Source organism: Echeneis naucrates, chromosome 13, assembly GCF_900963305.1.
Source record: "Echeneis naucrates chromosome 13, fEcheNa1.1, whole genome shotgun sequence".
Lineage (NCBI taxonomy): Eukaryota > Metazoa > Chordata > Actinopteri > Carangiformes > Echeneidae > Echeneis > Echeneis naucrates.
The window spans coordinates 7,989,580-8,005,308 of record NC_042523.1 but is presented as its reverse complement, the minus strand read 5'-3'; the positions used below and the strand labels follow the sequence as shown (position 1 = coordinate 8,005,308).

The following is a 15,729-nucleotide window of genomic DNA, read 5'->3' as shown; positions in this document are numbered from 1 at the left end:
ACAGTCCAAAAATGTGCGCTTTCATTTACTGTCACCAGGGAAAAAAATACGGGTGACGCTGTCTGGGAGACATCATCATCACAAATCATCACAAATCTGCACTAATAAGCCATAGTTCATCTGAGTGAGTGTTGTCCTGACAAGACTTCAGAAATACTCTTTCTTCAACTAGTGATGGGAAGTTCGGATCTTTGAATCTCGTTCAGTAAAATGAACAAATCTTTTTTCAAGTCATTCGTTCGTTTTGTTTGTTGGAACCAGTGTGGTGCTGTAGCTGTCATTTGGCTCTCTCGGCTGCCCGAGGAGCTGCTTTAGGCCGGCTAGCTAAAGTGCGGAGCCACGACTGGCCTCCATTTCTGCCATCATTCTGCATCTATTACAAGAAGTACTATCATGAAAGGAGGCAGAGGAGGAAGTAGACATGTAGCACACAGAACAGGAGAGGACAGGGAGAAGGAGGAAGAGAGAGCTACAGGACATTGCTAATCTTTAGTTAGATTACCGGAGCAACAGAATCGTCTGAACAGTTTAGGGAAAGAGTTGAATTCTCCACTAAGTATAAGTTTGAAAACAGTTTACTGTCTGTTATTTAACACCAGGTAACACAGCACAACCACCAAAGACCTCCTGATCCCCTAAAGTGGAGCTGTGTGGATATTAACCAGGTTTTAGCACAATATCTAATTTCAATATAGTTCCCCATTGCTGAGCCTATTGTGCGTTTTTAAACCTACAAAAACGAGCTGTTTGTGTGTCACTTTGGGAAGTAAAGCACATTGCAGTGTAAAGGTGAGGCAGCATGCCTCTGTATGTTATTGTGTGAATGATGCATGTCAGCGATTTTTCCCTCAGGAGAAATACAGTATGTCTATCATATTTATAATAACGAAATGATGGAGGAGGTTGCTGATCTCCCAGTTGTGTGCTGTGTGCTTTGAGCAGCGCGGTGGCGTAGTGGTATAGACAAGACCTGAGCACAGACTAGACCAGATCAGAACAGACTAGAGAGAGTGGACCCCCCCACACCAGATTAGGCCCCCCGACTATGACTAGATAATGAAGGTAAATGTTGTCCTAAACTAAACTGAAAGGGAAGTGAAACCGATGTCACCGAACCATTCTGGGAAAACTCTGACAGAGCCGTGTGACTTTGTGTGGGAGGTTTGTAAGGAGTTTGAAGAAATAGAGCAAAGAGAAAAACACTGAGAAATTGTTCCTGTTGCTTCTCCAAACACAACTGACAGATCATGCAATATATCTATGTGGATGAGACTGAGATCGAGTCATTAAAGCTCAACACGGCCAGTCGACACATTGCACCACATCATGACTGGTCTTTTTCTCAATTTCACCTGATGTGGCACAAAAAAACACGAGTTGTTTGTATCACATTAATGATGACTGTGCATCATCGATGTGTTCCAGATCCGCTAGGGAAACCACAAAGGAACGGAGCCATGACTAATAACACCTGCGCTTTCGCTGCTCTTACAAGACAAAGCATCTGCTGTGAAACACGTTTATTAAGGCTCAAGGCTCTGAGGACGTCACAGTCATGCTCCTGCTGCTGTTCCAGAGGGATGTCAAGCTGCCAGAGGATGACTTTGTATCCCATGGCAGGAAAACGTAAAGCTACACATGGTGTTCGAGTTAGATTCTGGTTTCGATAAACTACACAGTACATATATGTGGGGAATTTTAAAATGAAATGTGCAAAAGCCGAACAAACACATGCCTGACAAGGCTCAACAATGTGATGTCACAGCTTTGAGGAGTGGTTACACTGAAGTGGTTCATTTGATTAGAAATTGATTTGAAAGACAGGGAGAGTTTTTGGGGGGACTAATTTAGACCATTTACTAAACAATTAATTAATTCTAAGAAAAAAAAATTGTGGCCTCATAATTAATATTTAGAAAATCTCTAAGTAACTCTTTATCTATGTGTGCAGATCTGAACACACTACTAGTGATTTTGCGTTATTGTGCTCCTGGTTTGTCCTAACCCTTGTCCCATTTTCCTGAAGCTATACATCAGGGGCGTGCAAAGGGACTTTTATTAAATCTGGCTCAGATTCATTTGGACTCAAGGACAAAGTGATAAGAGTTAGGTAGTGAAGGGTTAAAGATCAAACACGTGTTCGGCCTTGTGAATGTGACGTGAATGGGCAGGCCTGGAGGAAATTTTGGCACAAATGCTGAGTGCTGAACTCAGGCATGGACTGAGTGGATATATGAGGTGGAATAGGTCAAAGTGAATGTGATGTTGATGTTTTTGGCCCACAGTTGGGCCACAGACACAGACTGTCTGTGTGACTGCTTGGCTTCGCTCCCTGGCTGCTGTCCTCTCCATCATCATTCCTCCCATAAGTGGCAGCTATATAGGATCATTTTTGTGCCCAAAAGTTTCCCAGGATCACTTGAGCGCAGCGACAGCGGGCTTGTCTCTCTCTCTCTCTCTCTCTCTCTCTCTCTCTCTCTCTCTCTCTCACACACACACACACACACACACCATCTGCTCTCTGTGCCTCTCAGCTGAGCTCAGTGAACTCATCCCGCCAGCAGAGCGCGTCCCTGCGCCTCGTTCAGAAAGCGGAGATGTCTCCTGGCAGAGCACAAACCCACTCCCCGTTTTCCTCCTAACTGTGAGAAGGGAAAGCCCTGTTGTGTGTGCGCCTTTGTGTCTCTGTGTGTGTGTTGTTCTTTTCTCTCCTCTAACACTGTCAGAAAGCTCATGCACCGAGAGGCTCCTCCAGCAGCTCCCCGGCCCACAGGACTGTCTCTCCCCCAGGATGCCGTCGTTCAGCCCGCACGGCCGCTCCAAAGTGGCCGGCTGTGTGATCTTCCTCTGCTTCTGTAAGTCCGCACTTTACTTCGCTAAGCGGAGGGCAGGAGGCAGTCCCGGGCTGCTCCGGGGAGAGGGGAAACTTAGGTTAGCTCCGAGCCGAGCCGCGATCCGCCTGAACTTCCTGAGGAGTTGGGTTCATGTAGATCAGCCGCTGTTAAGTTTACAGCGAGAGAAGACGAATAAAAAAGACTTTCAGAAGCTGAAGTCTTTGGCATGTCGACATTTCACTTGAAGCGGTCTCCCACTCGAGACCAGCCGCCTTCTGACACATCGGCGGGGGGAAGGAGGGCAGCCCGGGGACGGAAGCTCCCTGCCCGGGCTCCACTCACCGGAGGCTCCCAGTCGGATTTAGCAGTTAAAGTCTTACTGATCTGATCCACAAGTGATTTCCTTCTCTGTTTTGCTGCCAAACTGGTGAATAGAAATCCATCTCCACAGCCTTAGAGTTATTCTATTGGAAAGTGCACACAGATTTGTTGCAGAAATATATAAAAAATATAGATAGATTACATCCTATCTACACTTTATCTCACGGAGCTGTTAAATTAGAAACAAGCTATTGCTTTAATGTCAAACACACCAAATGCCTCCACATGCAGTGAGCACGGAGGGAGCCTGCCCTCACCGTGAAGCAAGCAGAGCTCCACATGCTGTACAACCATGCATATATTTAGCAAACACGGGGTGATGTATGATGTCCTTTGGGTGGGTTGCAACACACTGTGCATGTCTGCAGCTGTGGAGGGAATTGCAGTGTGGAACCAATCTTGTACTGGCCCAGTGTGCCGCATGTGGATGTCCACCTGAAAGGAATGAGATAAATGTTGAGCAGGAGAGTCAGCTGGCCTTGCTGGGACAGAAAATTGGGACAATGTGATAGATTAAAAAAAAAAAAAAAAAAAAAAAAAAAAAATGCCAGCGTACGCAAGGATCTGCCAGGAAAAAGAGTACATTGTAAACAATAGGAATAAGTAAAGGATTATAAATATGCAAAAATTGTTGGTATTCACAGAGGTTTATTATTAATTGGTCTGGATGCGTGATAGTCTGCTATCAACAACACTTTGTGTTCAACATCTGTATTCTGTCTGTGTTTTTTTTTTTCTTTTTCCCAGCATTTTTTCAGTTCTCTGGAAATACATGAAAGGTTTATTGCAGGTCAGAAAATAGTGGCCTGGCTTGGTTTAATCCATGTTTAATTCTGAGATAAGAGCTTACCTGAAATTCACCCCACCTGATACAGTCTACACATTATGGGGATCCAGGATCCCTGCTGCAGTTCCCTCTGCACAAGCTAAAGCCATGCGGGTGTGTTTGGCACCCAGTCAGGCACATTTAGCTGGGCATCAAGCTTGGACAATGCTGCTTGTTTGCTCCCCCCGTGTATGTAATATTCATGCAAGTAACTTCAAGGCACAGCAGAGATTTGGAGCGTGTCCAGTTTGGTGACATTAGTGCGCCACCTCTGCTGTTTTTCAATGGTGTTGTCCACAAGTTTTCAACTGACTGTCATTTCTAATGTGCACTGGAGCGGCATGGGGCTGAGTAAGACACAGCACCATCTCAAAGTTTGAGACGGCGGCAATTTTGTCCACATGGGCTGCATTTCAATTGGGCCACATGCGGTAGCTTGTCTATTTTTGAAGGTGGATGTTTGGATGATGTACTGCCCTGGGTTAAATGAGTTCAGTTAGAACAAGTCTGGTTGGTTCTTTAAAGCAGAAATCTGGAAAGATAAATGTTAATTTGTTTATTTATTTTTTTTTTATTATTATTATTATTATTATTATTATTATTATATGGAAATGCAGTGAAACACTCCGATTTTATTGCGATTGTAGCTGTTGGCCTCACAGTACTGGCAACATCCAAGCGAAGATTAATGACACTTTGCTTGGTCAGTGCACATTCTGGATTGCATTTCGAACTCCAAAGGAAAAAAAAAAGCGAGTTGTTTTCATCCACATGCCTTAGTTCAGGTGTCTTGGTGTGCTGTCCAGCAGTGACAGTAAAAGGGATTGTAGGGTTGATGCGGGAGATGAAGTGAGAGCTGAACCCCCGAGAGGAGCTCTCAAACAGCTGGCTTTGTGCTGACTGTCACCTGCGGTCACAACGTTTGTGGAATGAATGAAAGAATGAGTTGGTGAACAAGAGTCACCCATTCACTTTTCCCTGCAGGCTGGATGGCCTTAGTGTAGCTGACTGTGAGGCAGTATGGGAATCAATAGGACCACAGGGTGCGGCTTTTGTGCCAGCGGCTCTCCAGCAATGAAAGAAACCAACTGAAAGTAGTTCAAGCACCTGGTAAAGACCCCCTCCAAAAGAGGCTATCAGATATGCTGGAAAGATTATTGTGTATCTCTGAGTTGTCTGTTAGGGCTTGAGGAATGGTGCAGAAAAAGCTGCATTTGTAACATTGTAAGGAACTTTTGACTAAGGGGTGAATGGACAGATGGTCTTAGTTGCTGAAATGATTAATTTGAAAACATTAATTTCGTTTCAGTCCCTAAAAAATTTAGTAGCATCTCATAAACTGATGCCATTTTTTTCTGCTGTGAGATTAAGTCCCTTTTACAAACTTGTCATGCTCACCCAGTGAGGCTAGCATTGCAAATCAATGAGCTACAGCTGCATAAAACAATTATTTTCATTATCAGCTAAAGTGGCACTCAACAGAGCTCATACCTCTGCCAAGGCCACACAGTTTCATCCACCAGATACAGATAATTGCCTGGATCTGCATCAAATTATTGAAATTGATACATCTCTCACCACAAATATTGATGATTTTTGTTCATTTTTTGCAACAACATCCAAACATTATTTCCTGAGACATTGACAAACATTCTGAAAAATGATCTCTCTCGCTCTCTCTCGTTATTTATAAAAGTGCAAGGACAATGTCTTGGACATGCCCCATTTACTGAACCTGCAGCGTTATGTCAGATGTTCTTCTCTGACCCCCATCCCCTCACTGTGTTTGCTGAAAATCAGCTCAGTACATTTTGCATAATCCTGCTGACAAACAAACAGATGGATAAAGATATTAATCAGCCATTTTTTTTCCCCCACTTGGAGCAGCATGCTGGAATATTGGTGAGCGCTGTCAAAGCAAGCAGGTTCTTCTTTCAAACCCAGGCCTGGGGGATTTCTGTGTGGAGTCTGCATGTTCTCCCTGCGCCTGCATGGTTTCCCTCTGGGTGCTTCTGCTTCTTCCCACAGGCCAAAGACATGCATGTTTCAGATACTTGGTGGATCTAAGCTGTCTGTAGCCAGGGTGTACCCCACCTTTGGCCAGTGTCGGCTGAAACTGGGTCCCCCCCTGATGGATAATTGCTATAGATAATAGATGGATGGATGGATATTCTTTTTCGTGATAAATGAATTCAGGAAATAGTAAAAAAAATGTGTAACCCCAGCGTGAAATCCTCAGATGTGTCAGAAAAAAAATGCTGCTTAGTTGGATGTCTGCAGTGGATTTCTCTGTAATTTGTGCATCAATGTGATTGGTCAGGTGTATAATTTTCTCTGTCGGCGATAAACAGTCAAGAGTGTCTGGTTATTTTATCCAACAACAGTTTCCTGACTCTTTCCGTAAAAAATGTTCACACCGTACGTCAGATTGAATGAAATCATCAAGTCAAACTCATAAAGTGAGTATAAAATGACATGTATTAGATTTTATCCATAATGCTTGCCAAATGGAAAACTAAAAAGAAAGTCACGTCTGACGTGTCACTGTAAACACCTTTTTTTTCCCCAAGCAGCTACAAGCTGTCAAAATTACAAACTTAGTCACTTGTCACAGATGGCAACATTTGGAAGTTGTTGCTTGAAGTGTGGTCACAGTTTTGAATGTTGTTATAATAGAGAGGAAGCCAATTTGTATGAATTGTTCATCAGTTAATTATGGCATTTCAGACTCAAAACAGTACCGTTATTTTCTCCTAAATGATGACCCTATTAATGAGTACTAACAGTGCAAATTAGCATTTTTATGTAAAAGTCCCTTTTAATATTCTACTAAAGGCTGTTAACTGTTTTGAAATAAAAACTTGCTGTTGAGAGAGAGCTCCAGTCAGAAAGTCTTCGAAGTTGCCAGTGTGGGTTCTTGGCTGCCTGTGTGGGAATAAAAAGTTTAGATTTAATATGACACGGTGCCAGATGCAGCCTGTGCTTCCTGCATGCCTAACAGTTTGCAGAGCAGTTTTCAAAGCGCAAATCAGGTACATTATTACAACTGCATGTGAAGCACAAACTGAGTAGCATCTGGGCCAGTCCTTTGAGGAGCTACTTTTATCATCATAGAGTTTGCTGGCTGCATTCCCACAAAGTGTTTTTTTTTTTTTCTCCACGAAAGAAATGCTGGCATCATGTAATTAACTGTACACATTTTCCATCGACAGTGACAAATATGCTCATGATGCATGAAGTCATTTTCAATTACATCGAAGTAGAATCTGAACCTTGATCAACTTGTACTGTTTGATTGATTGATTGATCGATTTATTTATTTATTTATTTATTTATTTATTTATTTGTGTACTGGTTACTTAATTTGAAAGGGTAATGATCAGACACAATTAAAAGAATCAGTTTCTTGTCAACAGGGTTTTTTTTTTTTTGGGTCGTGTTGTCTTCACCTCTACATAAGATCAGACTGTTTCTCTGAGCTTCTTGACATCCCTCTTTGAATACACAAGGACAAGAATAAATCTGAGCTGGGTCATAGCTGGAAGAACTGAAGCTTCATACGTTTTTGAGATCAGTCTGAGATGTCACATTGTCACAGGCACGAATCCCATCGCCAGACAAGATCATCCATAGGCCAATTCTGCAAAGCCCCAGAATGAGTTCAGTGACATTGTTTCCCTTCATCTAATGCCGACATTTAGAGGATGTGGGTAGCTTGGTTAAAGCAAGGCAGAAACCATGGGCGTGATGAGAAAAAAGGTAAAAGTAAATAGAATATTTCTGCAGGGAAATCCTACTTACCTCATGCACACATACCATCCTGAACTCGCCACTGTTTATATAGAGGAATGGAGAATTGCCATGTGGTAGCTGTCAGTGTTTAGTGAGGCAGGCAGAATGGCATTTGTTTGACTGTATGCTTAAGGAATGAATGAGTTAATATAATTTCCTCTGAAGGTGGAGTACTTTAAATGTAGTTTTTTCCACCCTGTAATTTCTGCATGCTGCTTTGTCCACGACTGAGTGTTGCCTCTAGAAGTTAATCGATAGGTGCAGAAAAAAAAAACTGTATGAATCTAATTCCAAAGGTCAGCGTTTACTTTTCCAGTGAGCTGAACTTGTGACAGTGCTGTGAACAGTGCAGACGGCAGTCAAATTTGCATGGGTAAAATGAAATGCAAAATGAACTTCGTACACAGCATCCTGGGAGGCAACAGTAAGGGTCCCTGTGAATCACTAGCTGCTCCCATGATTTTACCTCGTCTTGCTGAATGCCACGCGAGCCGCTCTGCGTTGTTGTTGTTGTTGTTGCTGCTGCTGCTGCCATGCAGGTTTGTGATTTGGAGCTGGCTCCTGTCAGTGGTTGTAGAAGGGAGTTGCATCCAGGTTGAAGGGCCCTCAGCTTGAGGATGTTTGTGCAAGTTTTTTTCTGTATGGCAGACCTCCCACAACCATCATCAAGCATTGTGATGTTAACAAATTTTCAACTTTCATTGCCTTCTCCAAATGAAATTATTGTTTCCAGGCCAGTGCAGATGTTGTCTGGCCTCTTTGGAAGCCTGCAGTCTCATTTCTCCTTTTCATATTGTGCTCACACATGGTGATTGTCAATGTTCCACTAAAGCTCACAATGCCTGCTAATTGTTACGTTGCTAATTGTTATCTTAGAGGGAGGAACGATTGCGTTTTAGAGAAACTAGGTAGATACATCTTTGTTGTTATCATGCTCTGTAAATCTTGATAAGATGCACCCACACTCAGCAGATTCCCTCCCACTGCTACATGCACAGTTCTCGGCTAATTGCATCGGGCATCTAGTTTTATTACAGTGACAATGCGAGTTGAGTGGCTTGTAGAAAAGCGTTCTGTTAAACAACTCAGAGCTTTCATCATGTAAAGTCATTTCTAGGCTTCCCATAATCAAAGCAAGCAAGTTTCCCCTTGGTGCGGCTCAATTGAAAACATGGTCGGAAACAATAGATGTGATTATGCAGGTTGAGGAGCTAATGCGATGGAGGTGCTCCCATCAGCACTACTGACATTATGTAGACCCCCCACCCCCACCCTCTGCCCCCTCACTCTCCTTCTCCCAGTGTCTTTGCCTTTCCAGGGTGAGCCATGGAAAAATGGGAGGTTTGAGCAGATGTAGCAGAATGTACTGTGAACTTGGGTGTATTTCTATAGGAAGCCTTGTTTTGTGCCAAATGCTGCATTTTTAATACGGACAGAAAACCGAGGATGCCAGACAACGTGATTTACTGGATCACATTAAAGTGTGAACTTTGCATGGCAATTAGGATCCATACACTGTGACAAATTGCTGTGTGTTCATGGTGGATTTAAAACAGCATGATGCTGTATTCAACAATAATTGTAAAATACTGTTGAATATTCATCACATGTAAAATAACAGTTAAACCAGCCTTTTAACTTTAATCAGAATCAGAATCAGCTTTATTCGCCAAACGTGTGAGCCCATTCAAGGAATTCTGTGCTGGCAGTTATTGTCTTTCTAGTATAAAGAATATAAGAAAAAAAAAAAAGTTGAAAACTAACAAAATAGGTGGTAATAATAATAATAATAATAAACTCCTATGTACAAATATATCTATTAGGGGTGTGCCAAAAAATGATTCATATAAGAATTGCGATTCTCATTTACTATGATTCAGAATCGGTATAAAAATAAATAAATAAATAAATAAAACAAAACCGCAGACTGTCTGCCTCTATTTTGTATGCAGGACATCCTGACGTCACTGCGGAGCTGGTTCTGGAACATATGCATGCCCGGTAAGCACCAAAACAAGGAGGGAACTACAACAATGGAGGAAAGGGAGATTAAACTGGCCCCGTCCTCGTTGAAGGCAAAGATTTGGTTTTTACCCAGAGCCTTATAAAATCTGTTTTATTTTTTCCCAAATCCTGTTAAAATTTTTCCCATACTTGTTTTTTTTCCACCCCAGTCTTGCCAATTCTGTTTTTAGCATTTTACGCGAATTTAACCCAGAGCCATTGTTTTAAGTAATGAAATATGATTCTTCCACACATTTAAGCAAAAACAAAACAATGAAACATACGTTCCACAACTTCGGTGGAAATATCAAATCCACTGTAAACTTTTTAATTTCTTCTACCCCCATGCTCTTACTGACATCTCCATTGAAGTATATTATAGTCAGCCTCTTTGTGTTGAGCTCAGTGAGTAACTTAGCACTTAGCACTCATACGGCCGCTTCACTGGTGGGGGGCGTGCATTATTAGTGACCCCCTCTGAGAATTTCCTTTTTATTCCAAAATAAAAAAGGCCGGGGTCCGGTCTCTATGGAGGGGTCTGCTCTGGTCTAGGAGCTGGCAGGGTTGCCATTCTTTGCTGTAGCCCAATCCATTACTTGTCACCAATTAACCAGTTAACCTAGACATCTTCAGGTGTCCCTACCGGGAATAGAACCATATGTTGTGTCTCACGTTTGTAAAGTTAGTTTGATTATTAAGTTGGTCTTTTTTTTATCATTTTATGGACTTCAGAGAGGATTTCAGAGAACACAATCAGACATTCTCAACCTACCTGATGCAGTAGGCGGCGTAATGGAAGTGCATTCATCAGTTGATTTATATTTTTGTGTGTGGGCATTTTCAACCTTGGGGACACAGTTATTGACAAAACTATCTCCCCTCAATGTTCCCTTCCATTTTCTGGAGCTTCCCACTATAAATAAATCTTGCTCAGCTGTCATAGAACTACAGATATTCTGAGCTGTAAAAGAATTTGGCTGTAAATAATATTAAAAAGATAATTTTTACTTTTACTATTAGATTTGATGTTGTCCTAAACTGTTTAAAATAGTTTGAAAAAAAAAACCCAAAACAAAACGAGAACGTTTTTGGCTGAAAACGAATTGTTGGTTAACTCTGCTTGCGATAGACATGCTGTCTCTGTTTATATTATTTCAGAGGCCTCGATTTCATTCTGAATGACCAGCTGTAGCTCTTTGGTGCCGCTGTCACATTTCAATCATTACTATATCTTATTTGAGGCGTATTCTGAGCAACCCTCATCATAAAAACACTCTAAATGTAAGCTGCAGTGAACTGTGAGCAAATAAACTGAAAAATAAAAGATCTTTTTGATGCCAGGAGACATCAAAATTGTGTGGAAGACCTTCCCCCTTTGAAAAATCCTCCGTCATTCAATGGAAATAGGTGAGGACCTGAGGTCTAATACAGTATCTACCTTTTTCATGCATCTCTTCTCTGATGTTCTTCCCTCTGTTCCCCTTTTTCTGAGGAATGCAGGGAAAGTAATCCATCGTCACCTCTGGTGGTAAATTTGGATAATTTGAAAACTGCCTCGTATCCATTCCTGTTTTCCGCTACTTTCATGACTAAAATAATTAGGTTCATTACATTGTTCATTGGTATTACACTGGTGGCTTTACTCTAGGCTTTATACACACACACACACACACACACACACACACACACACATACGTGCATGCGTTTTGAAGTTAGCTATGCTCATTGAATAATTTAAGAAGAGGGTTCCCTCGAAATTAATATCTGATCAAATTACTGCAGATTGAAATAAGAGAGCAAAAGCACAAACGTGATATCTATCTCATGAACATTTATATTGGAATTTTCACACAATGTATATTTGTTTGAGGTTCAGCTTGTTCCTAGAAAACATATCTGCAGCTTTTGCGTTTTAATCAAGACTCTAGTTGCCCTCTAATGGCTGCTGCAGCAAGTCAGGAGAGGAAATTTAACTCTCTCCCACCACTATCAGCTAATTAAGGACAGATTTAAAGCTGAGTGATGTTGGAGGGCAGGCAGCCTGATTTAATATAAAATGGTGTATAAATGAATTCTCAGTGACACTGCTGTTTTGGGAGGATTGATTTGAAATCTTTTTGCAAAGATTTTCATGTCTCAAAATCAATGCCAATATAATTGGAGAGAAGTGCTCTAATTATAAGCCCAGATGGATGAATGGTGTACCATCCTCTCACATCCATCAGTGACCTGAACACAATGAAATTAAGCTCTGAGTTACCTGTTCAAATATTTTCATCAATTACAGGCTGCGCTCGTGTGTGTGTGTGTGTGTGTGTGTGTGTGTGTGTGTGTGTGTGTGTGTGTGTGTGTGTGTGTGCGTGTGCGTGTGCGTGTGCGTGTGCGTGTGCGTGTGTGCGTGCGCAGCAGCTCTTCATTTCACAGGCTGACGTAGCCTAAAGTTTTTCTCTTCTTCTTTCAATTGTTACAGTTCTCGTGGCCTCAGTGGCTGGCAGCTCAGGAAAAGGCTCACAGGTAAGAAAAACAGTAGATGTGTAATTCTGTGAAATTCTTTATTTCCTCTTTGCAAATCAGACTGACCTGCAGTTTCTCATCTCGGGGTAATTAGTGTTAATTATTCATTTCCTGCTTCCGCTTTTAAAGCCTTAATTACCTGACCAAGTGAAGTAAACAACCTTGCGCTTTGGTTTTTTGTTTTTTTACATAGAGGAATTATCAACTGCCAGATCGAAAGTTCAGTTTGCTCTGCCAAACAACTCCATTTGCTCTTTTCTAAAGTGCAAGATAATTTTCTTGCCATTACAATTTCTAAGTCTGCAGTTGTAGTTGCTCGATAAATAATTAACAGTTCAGTTGCTCTACTTCTCATTGGTGTGAAAAGATGTTGACAGTAAGCCTCCTGGAAGAGGTGCTTAGCATCACAGAAATGGGAAATTACTGTCTTGGTTTTTACTGGTGTCAGCTGCTTCTTTCCCTTCTAAGGAACTTTTGCCCTTTTTGCTTTTTTACTTTTTAATTTAACTCACATTGCTGTGAACAATGTTAAGCAGAATCTCACAGAAACTAAATTCTCAAGTGTGATATGGGTTGGAGAGGAAAAAAGGCACTTCTATAATTGCATTTATGAGAAATACATAAAGATAATGACCTCTGATTTGAACAAAACTGGGATTTTAAACAGCATAAAACCGTTTTCTTCAAATTATTGTGCTGATCTGTGTACCTTCAAAAAGGGATACACAGTCAAAGCATAAAGCATCAGCAAAGTTTTTTTTTTTCTTCTAAAAGAACGATTAGACACAGCTGCTTGCCAGAAAGATAAAGAAAAGATTTAAATGGCATCCTGGAGAAGGAAACCAGTAAGGGAACAAAAAGAGCAACAGAAACATAATCATGAATACAAGTCAAGTTTAATGTGCAGAAAAAATGCCATGAAAACCATATTTATGTAGTTCCCTTTTGTGTAGACTGTTAGAATACATGATGATGTGAAAATCTTCAAAAAGTATCGGAGAAACATCCTGAGGTTTATTTCTGCCTTCTCTCCTCTTCTTGACCCCGACATGTGGCTGCCAGTCCACATCAAAGCTGGATTGTGGGGAGTATGATGGGGGGGGCGCTTGTCTCCTTTTGCTCATCCCCTGATTTCTTGCATTCAGATTCAAGGCCCCCCACTGCACTTGAATCTTTTCCAGTGTTGCTATTTTTGACAGGTGTTTCCCAGACAGAGCGTGGGCAGTTTTACACTCTGCGTCAGACATCTGTTGTTTTTAGTTTGTTGTGTGATTTCTCTGTGCAACCAAGCCCAACTGCACATTGGAAGCCAGGTTGTTGCGACTTCCCTTTTAGATCTCTTGAGCTGAATAGCAACTTCATCAAAATTAAGAATGAATACAAGGTTCTGGGTCATGGAAGTGCTCCAGTTTTGCTCAGGAAAGTCATGGAATTTATATCAAGGCCACTGCAGGAGCCCTGGCAGTCATTTACATACACACACCTTGGCAACACATGCTTATGAATTAGTGGGCTCTAATTAAAGTAGAAACACTTAAAAATAAAGCAGCTGCTGAATAAAAACAATGAATTTCTGCTCTACAGAGGATTACTGACTTTTGAAAGAATTGGAATATTGTTTATATGGGGCCATTGTTTGTCAGTGTATCTATAAATTGTGAAAAATAAATTGCATGGTTGCAAATAATTAATTATACGCTTAAATACAATGCATTGCATTTGGACAATCCAAACTTTGATTCATTCCTCAGTGCACAACAGTCTCAACACGCTGAACACACCAAACATAAATTCTATTTTTTTTAACAATTACAAAGTTTTTCCAGTATAAAGGTAGCTGTAAGTAAAAGTTGATGTAGTTTGAAGACATCATAAAGACCATTTTGGTCCTAATTTGATGATTTAATTTGACACAAATATTTGAAGTTATTACATTTTGGTAAAGTGTTTCTTATTTAACAGGAGCAACTTTTCTAGCCTGAATGGCAGTGGTCATGTGACACCACTCTTGGTCAGTGAGTGAGATGATGTGGGAGAGTCGGTTATAAGAGAAAGAGGAAAGGAGGTGTTAAAGCTGTTGTGTTGAGGTCAGGAGTGTTGGGATGTGAGTTGGAGCTGACAAAAAAAAAAGAGAAAGTTGGAAGATCAAATTACACTTTTTGGGATTTAGTTTTTACATAACAAATTGAAAAAAAAATCAAGCTTTTTGGATTTATGTTAAGCTTGAAGACCATGCAGTGCTTCGGAGGTGTTTTGACAATGTAAATTGAATTGTATAGGAATTAAGCCTAAGCACCAGTATAAACCTTTAAACCACAGTTTTGTTTATAAATGGTCAGCAGACAAGATCTGGAACTATCCCTATCTGACTTCAAACAGCTGGGCACGATTTAAAATCTGCTTTATTCTGCAGGGGCTCCTGCAGTGTGATACGACTGACACTGATATGAAAATGCAAAGCAGCAACAGCCAAGTAGCACATTTACAGTTTACAACACATTTCACTGTGCTTATTGTTTGCTCTTGCCCAGTGGAGGAAAATGCTGCATGCTCTGCTTTAATCGATATTGTCGCCTATAACTTTGCTACAGGAGGCTTATGATATGTAAAGTGGAACGTGGTAGCAGCTGTAAACATCAGTCTCATTCTTAGTAGTCATCTTTGAACACACTATGTGGCTTGCATATGGATCACAGCTTTACCTCCCTCCTTTGAAGACTGCCTGAAGCCACTCATGACTGGCATCAGTTTGAACTTAGGCTGACTTGGTGAAGTTGCCAAAGGCAAGCTCAAGTACTGTGTGTGTGTGTGCTGCTACTGGGCTTTATAGGCAGGCTAAACAAGTGTAGAACAAGTTTGCGAATTTAAGTAGAAGTTGCCTTGATCTCATGCACCATGAGGACTGAACAGTGAAGGGATGGATGCAAAGGACTCCACTGGGTGAGAAATTATTTGCACACTTCCTGCAGAGGGTCCTGTAAAGTCAACATGCAACTTGGACTTTTTAACTTTTTAATGATGATGTACTTCTAAAAGTACCCAACAGGAAGCTTTTTTTTTTTTTTTTTCTGAAATGGTACGCTTCACCTTCAAGGCATGTTCCTTGATTTAGGCAAGAGAACATGTGCAGCTGAACTGCTCTTCAGGTCTTTGTGATTCATTAAGTTATTTCTTGTGTCTTTGAAGCTTGTGGCACAGTCTAAACTGGTTTGCGGATTTATCTTCTGGTTGTGCAGAAGATGCAACGGTGTGCTTGACAGACTCCCAGGTATCCAATAATTGTTTCAACCCACATCTCTGTAAAGCTGTAACCATAGACTAAATACAGAAGTGAACGCAGAGCCTGGGACTGAAAAATTGAAGCGGAGGCTGAAGAAC

At 41.2% G+C, this 15,729-nt stretch overlaps 1 protein-coding gene across 1 annotated transcript in view; it reads left to right on the top strand.

The window, feature by feature from the left end:
• The first annotated feature begins 2,656 nt into the window (after positions 1–2,656).
• Positions 2,657–15,729, top strand: part of LOC115053566 (beta-1,3-glucosyltransferase-like) — a 55,871-nt gene continuing 42,798 nt past the window's right edge. The window contains exons 1-2 of the mRNA XM_029518384.1: positions 2,657–2,855; positions 12,308–12,351. Of these exons, the coding sequence (XP_029374244.1) occupies positions 2,792–2,855; positions 12,308–12,351 (108 nt within the window). The 5' untranslated portion in view covers positions 2,657–2,791. The remainder of the gene's footprint in view (positions 2,856–12,307; positions 12,352–15,729) is intronic.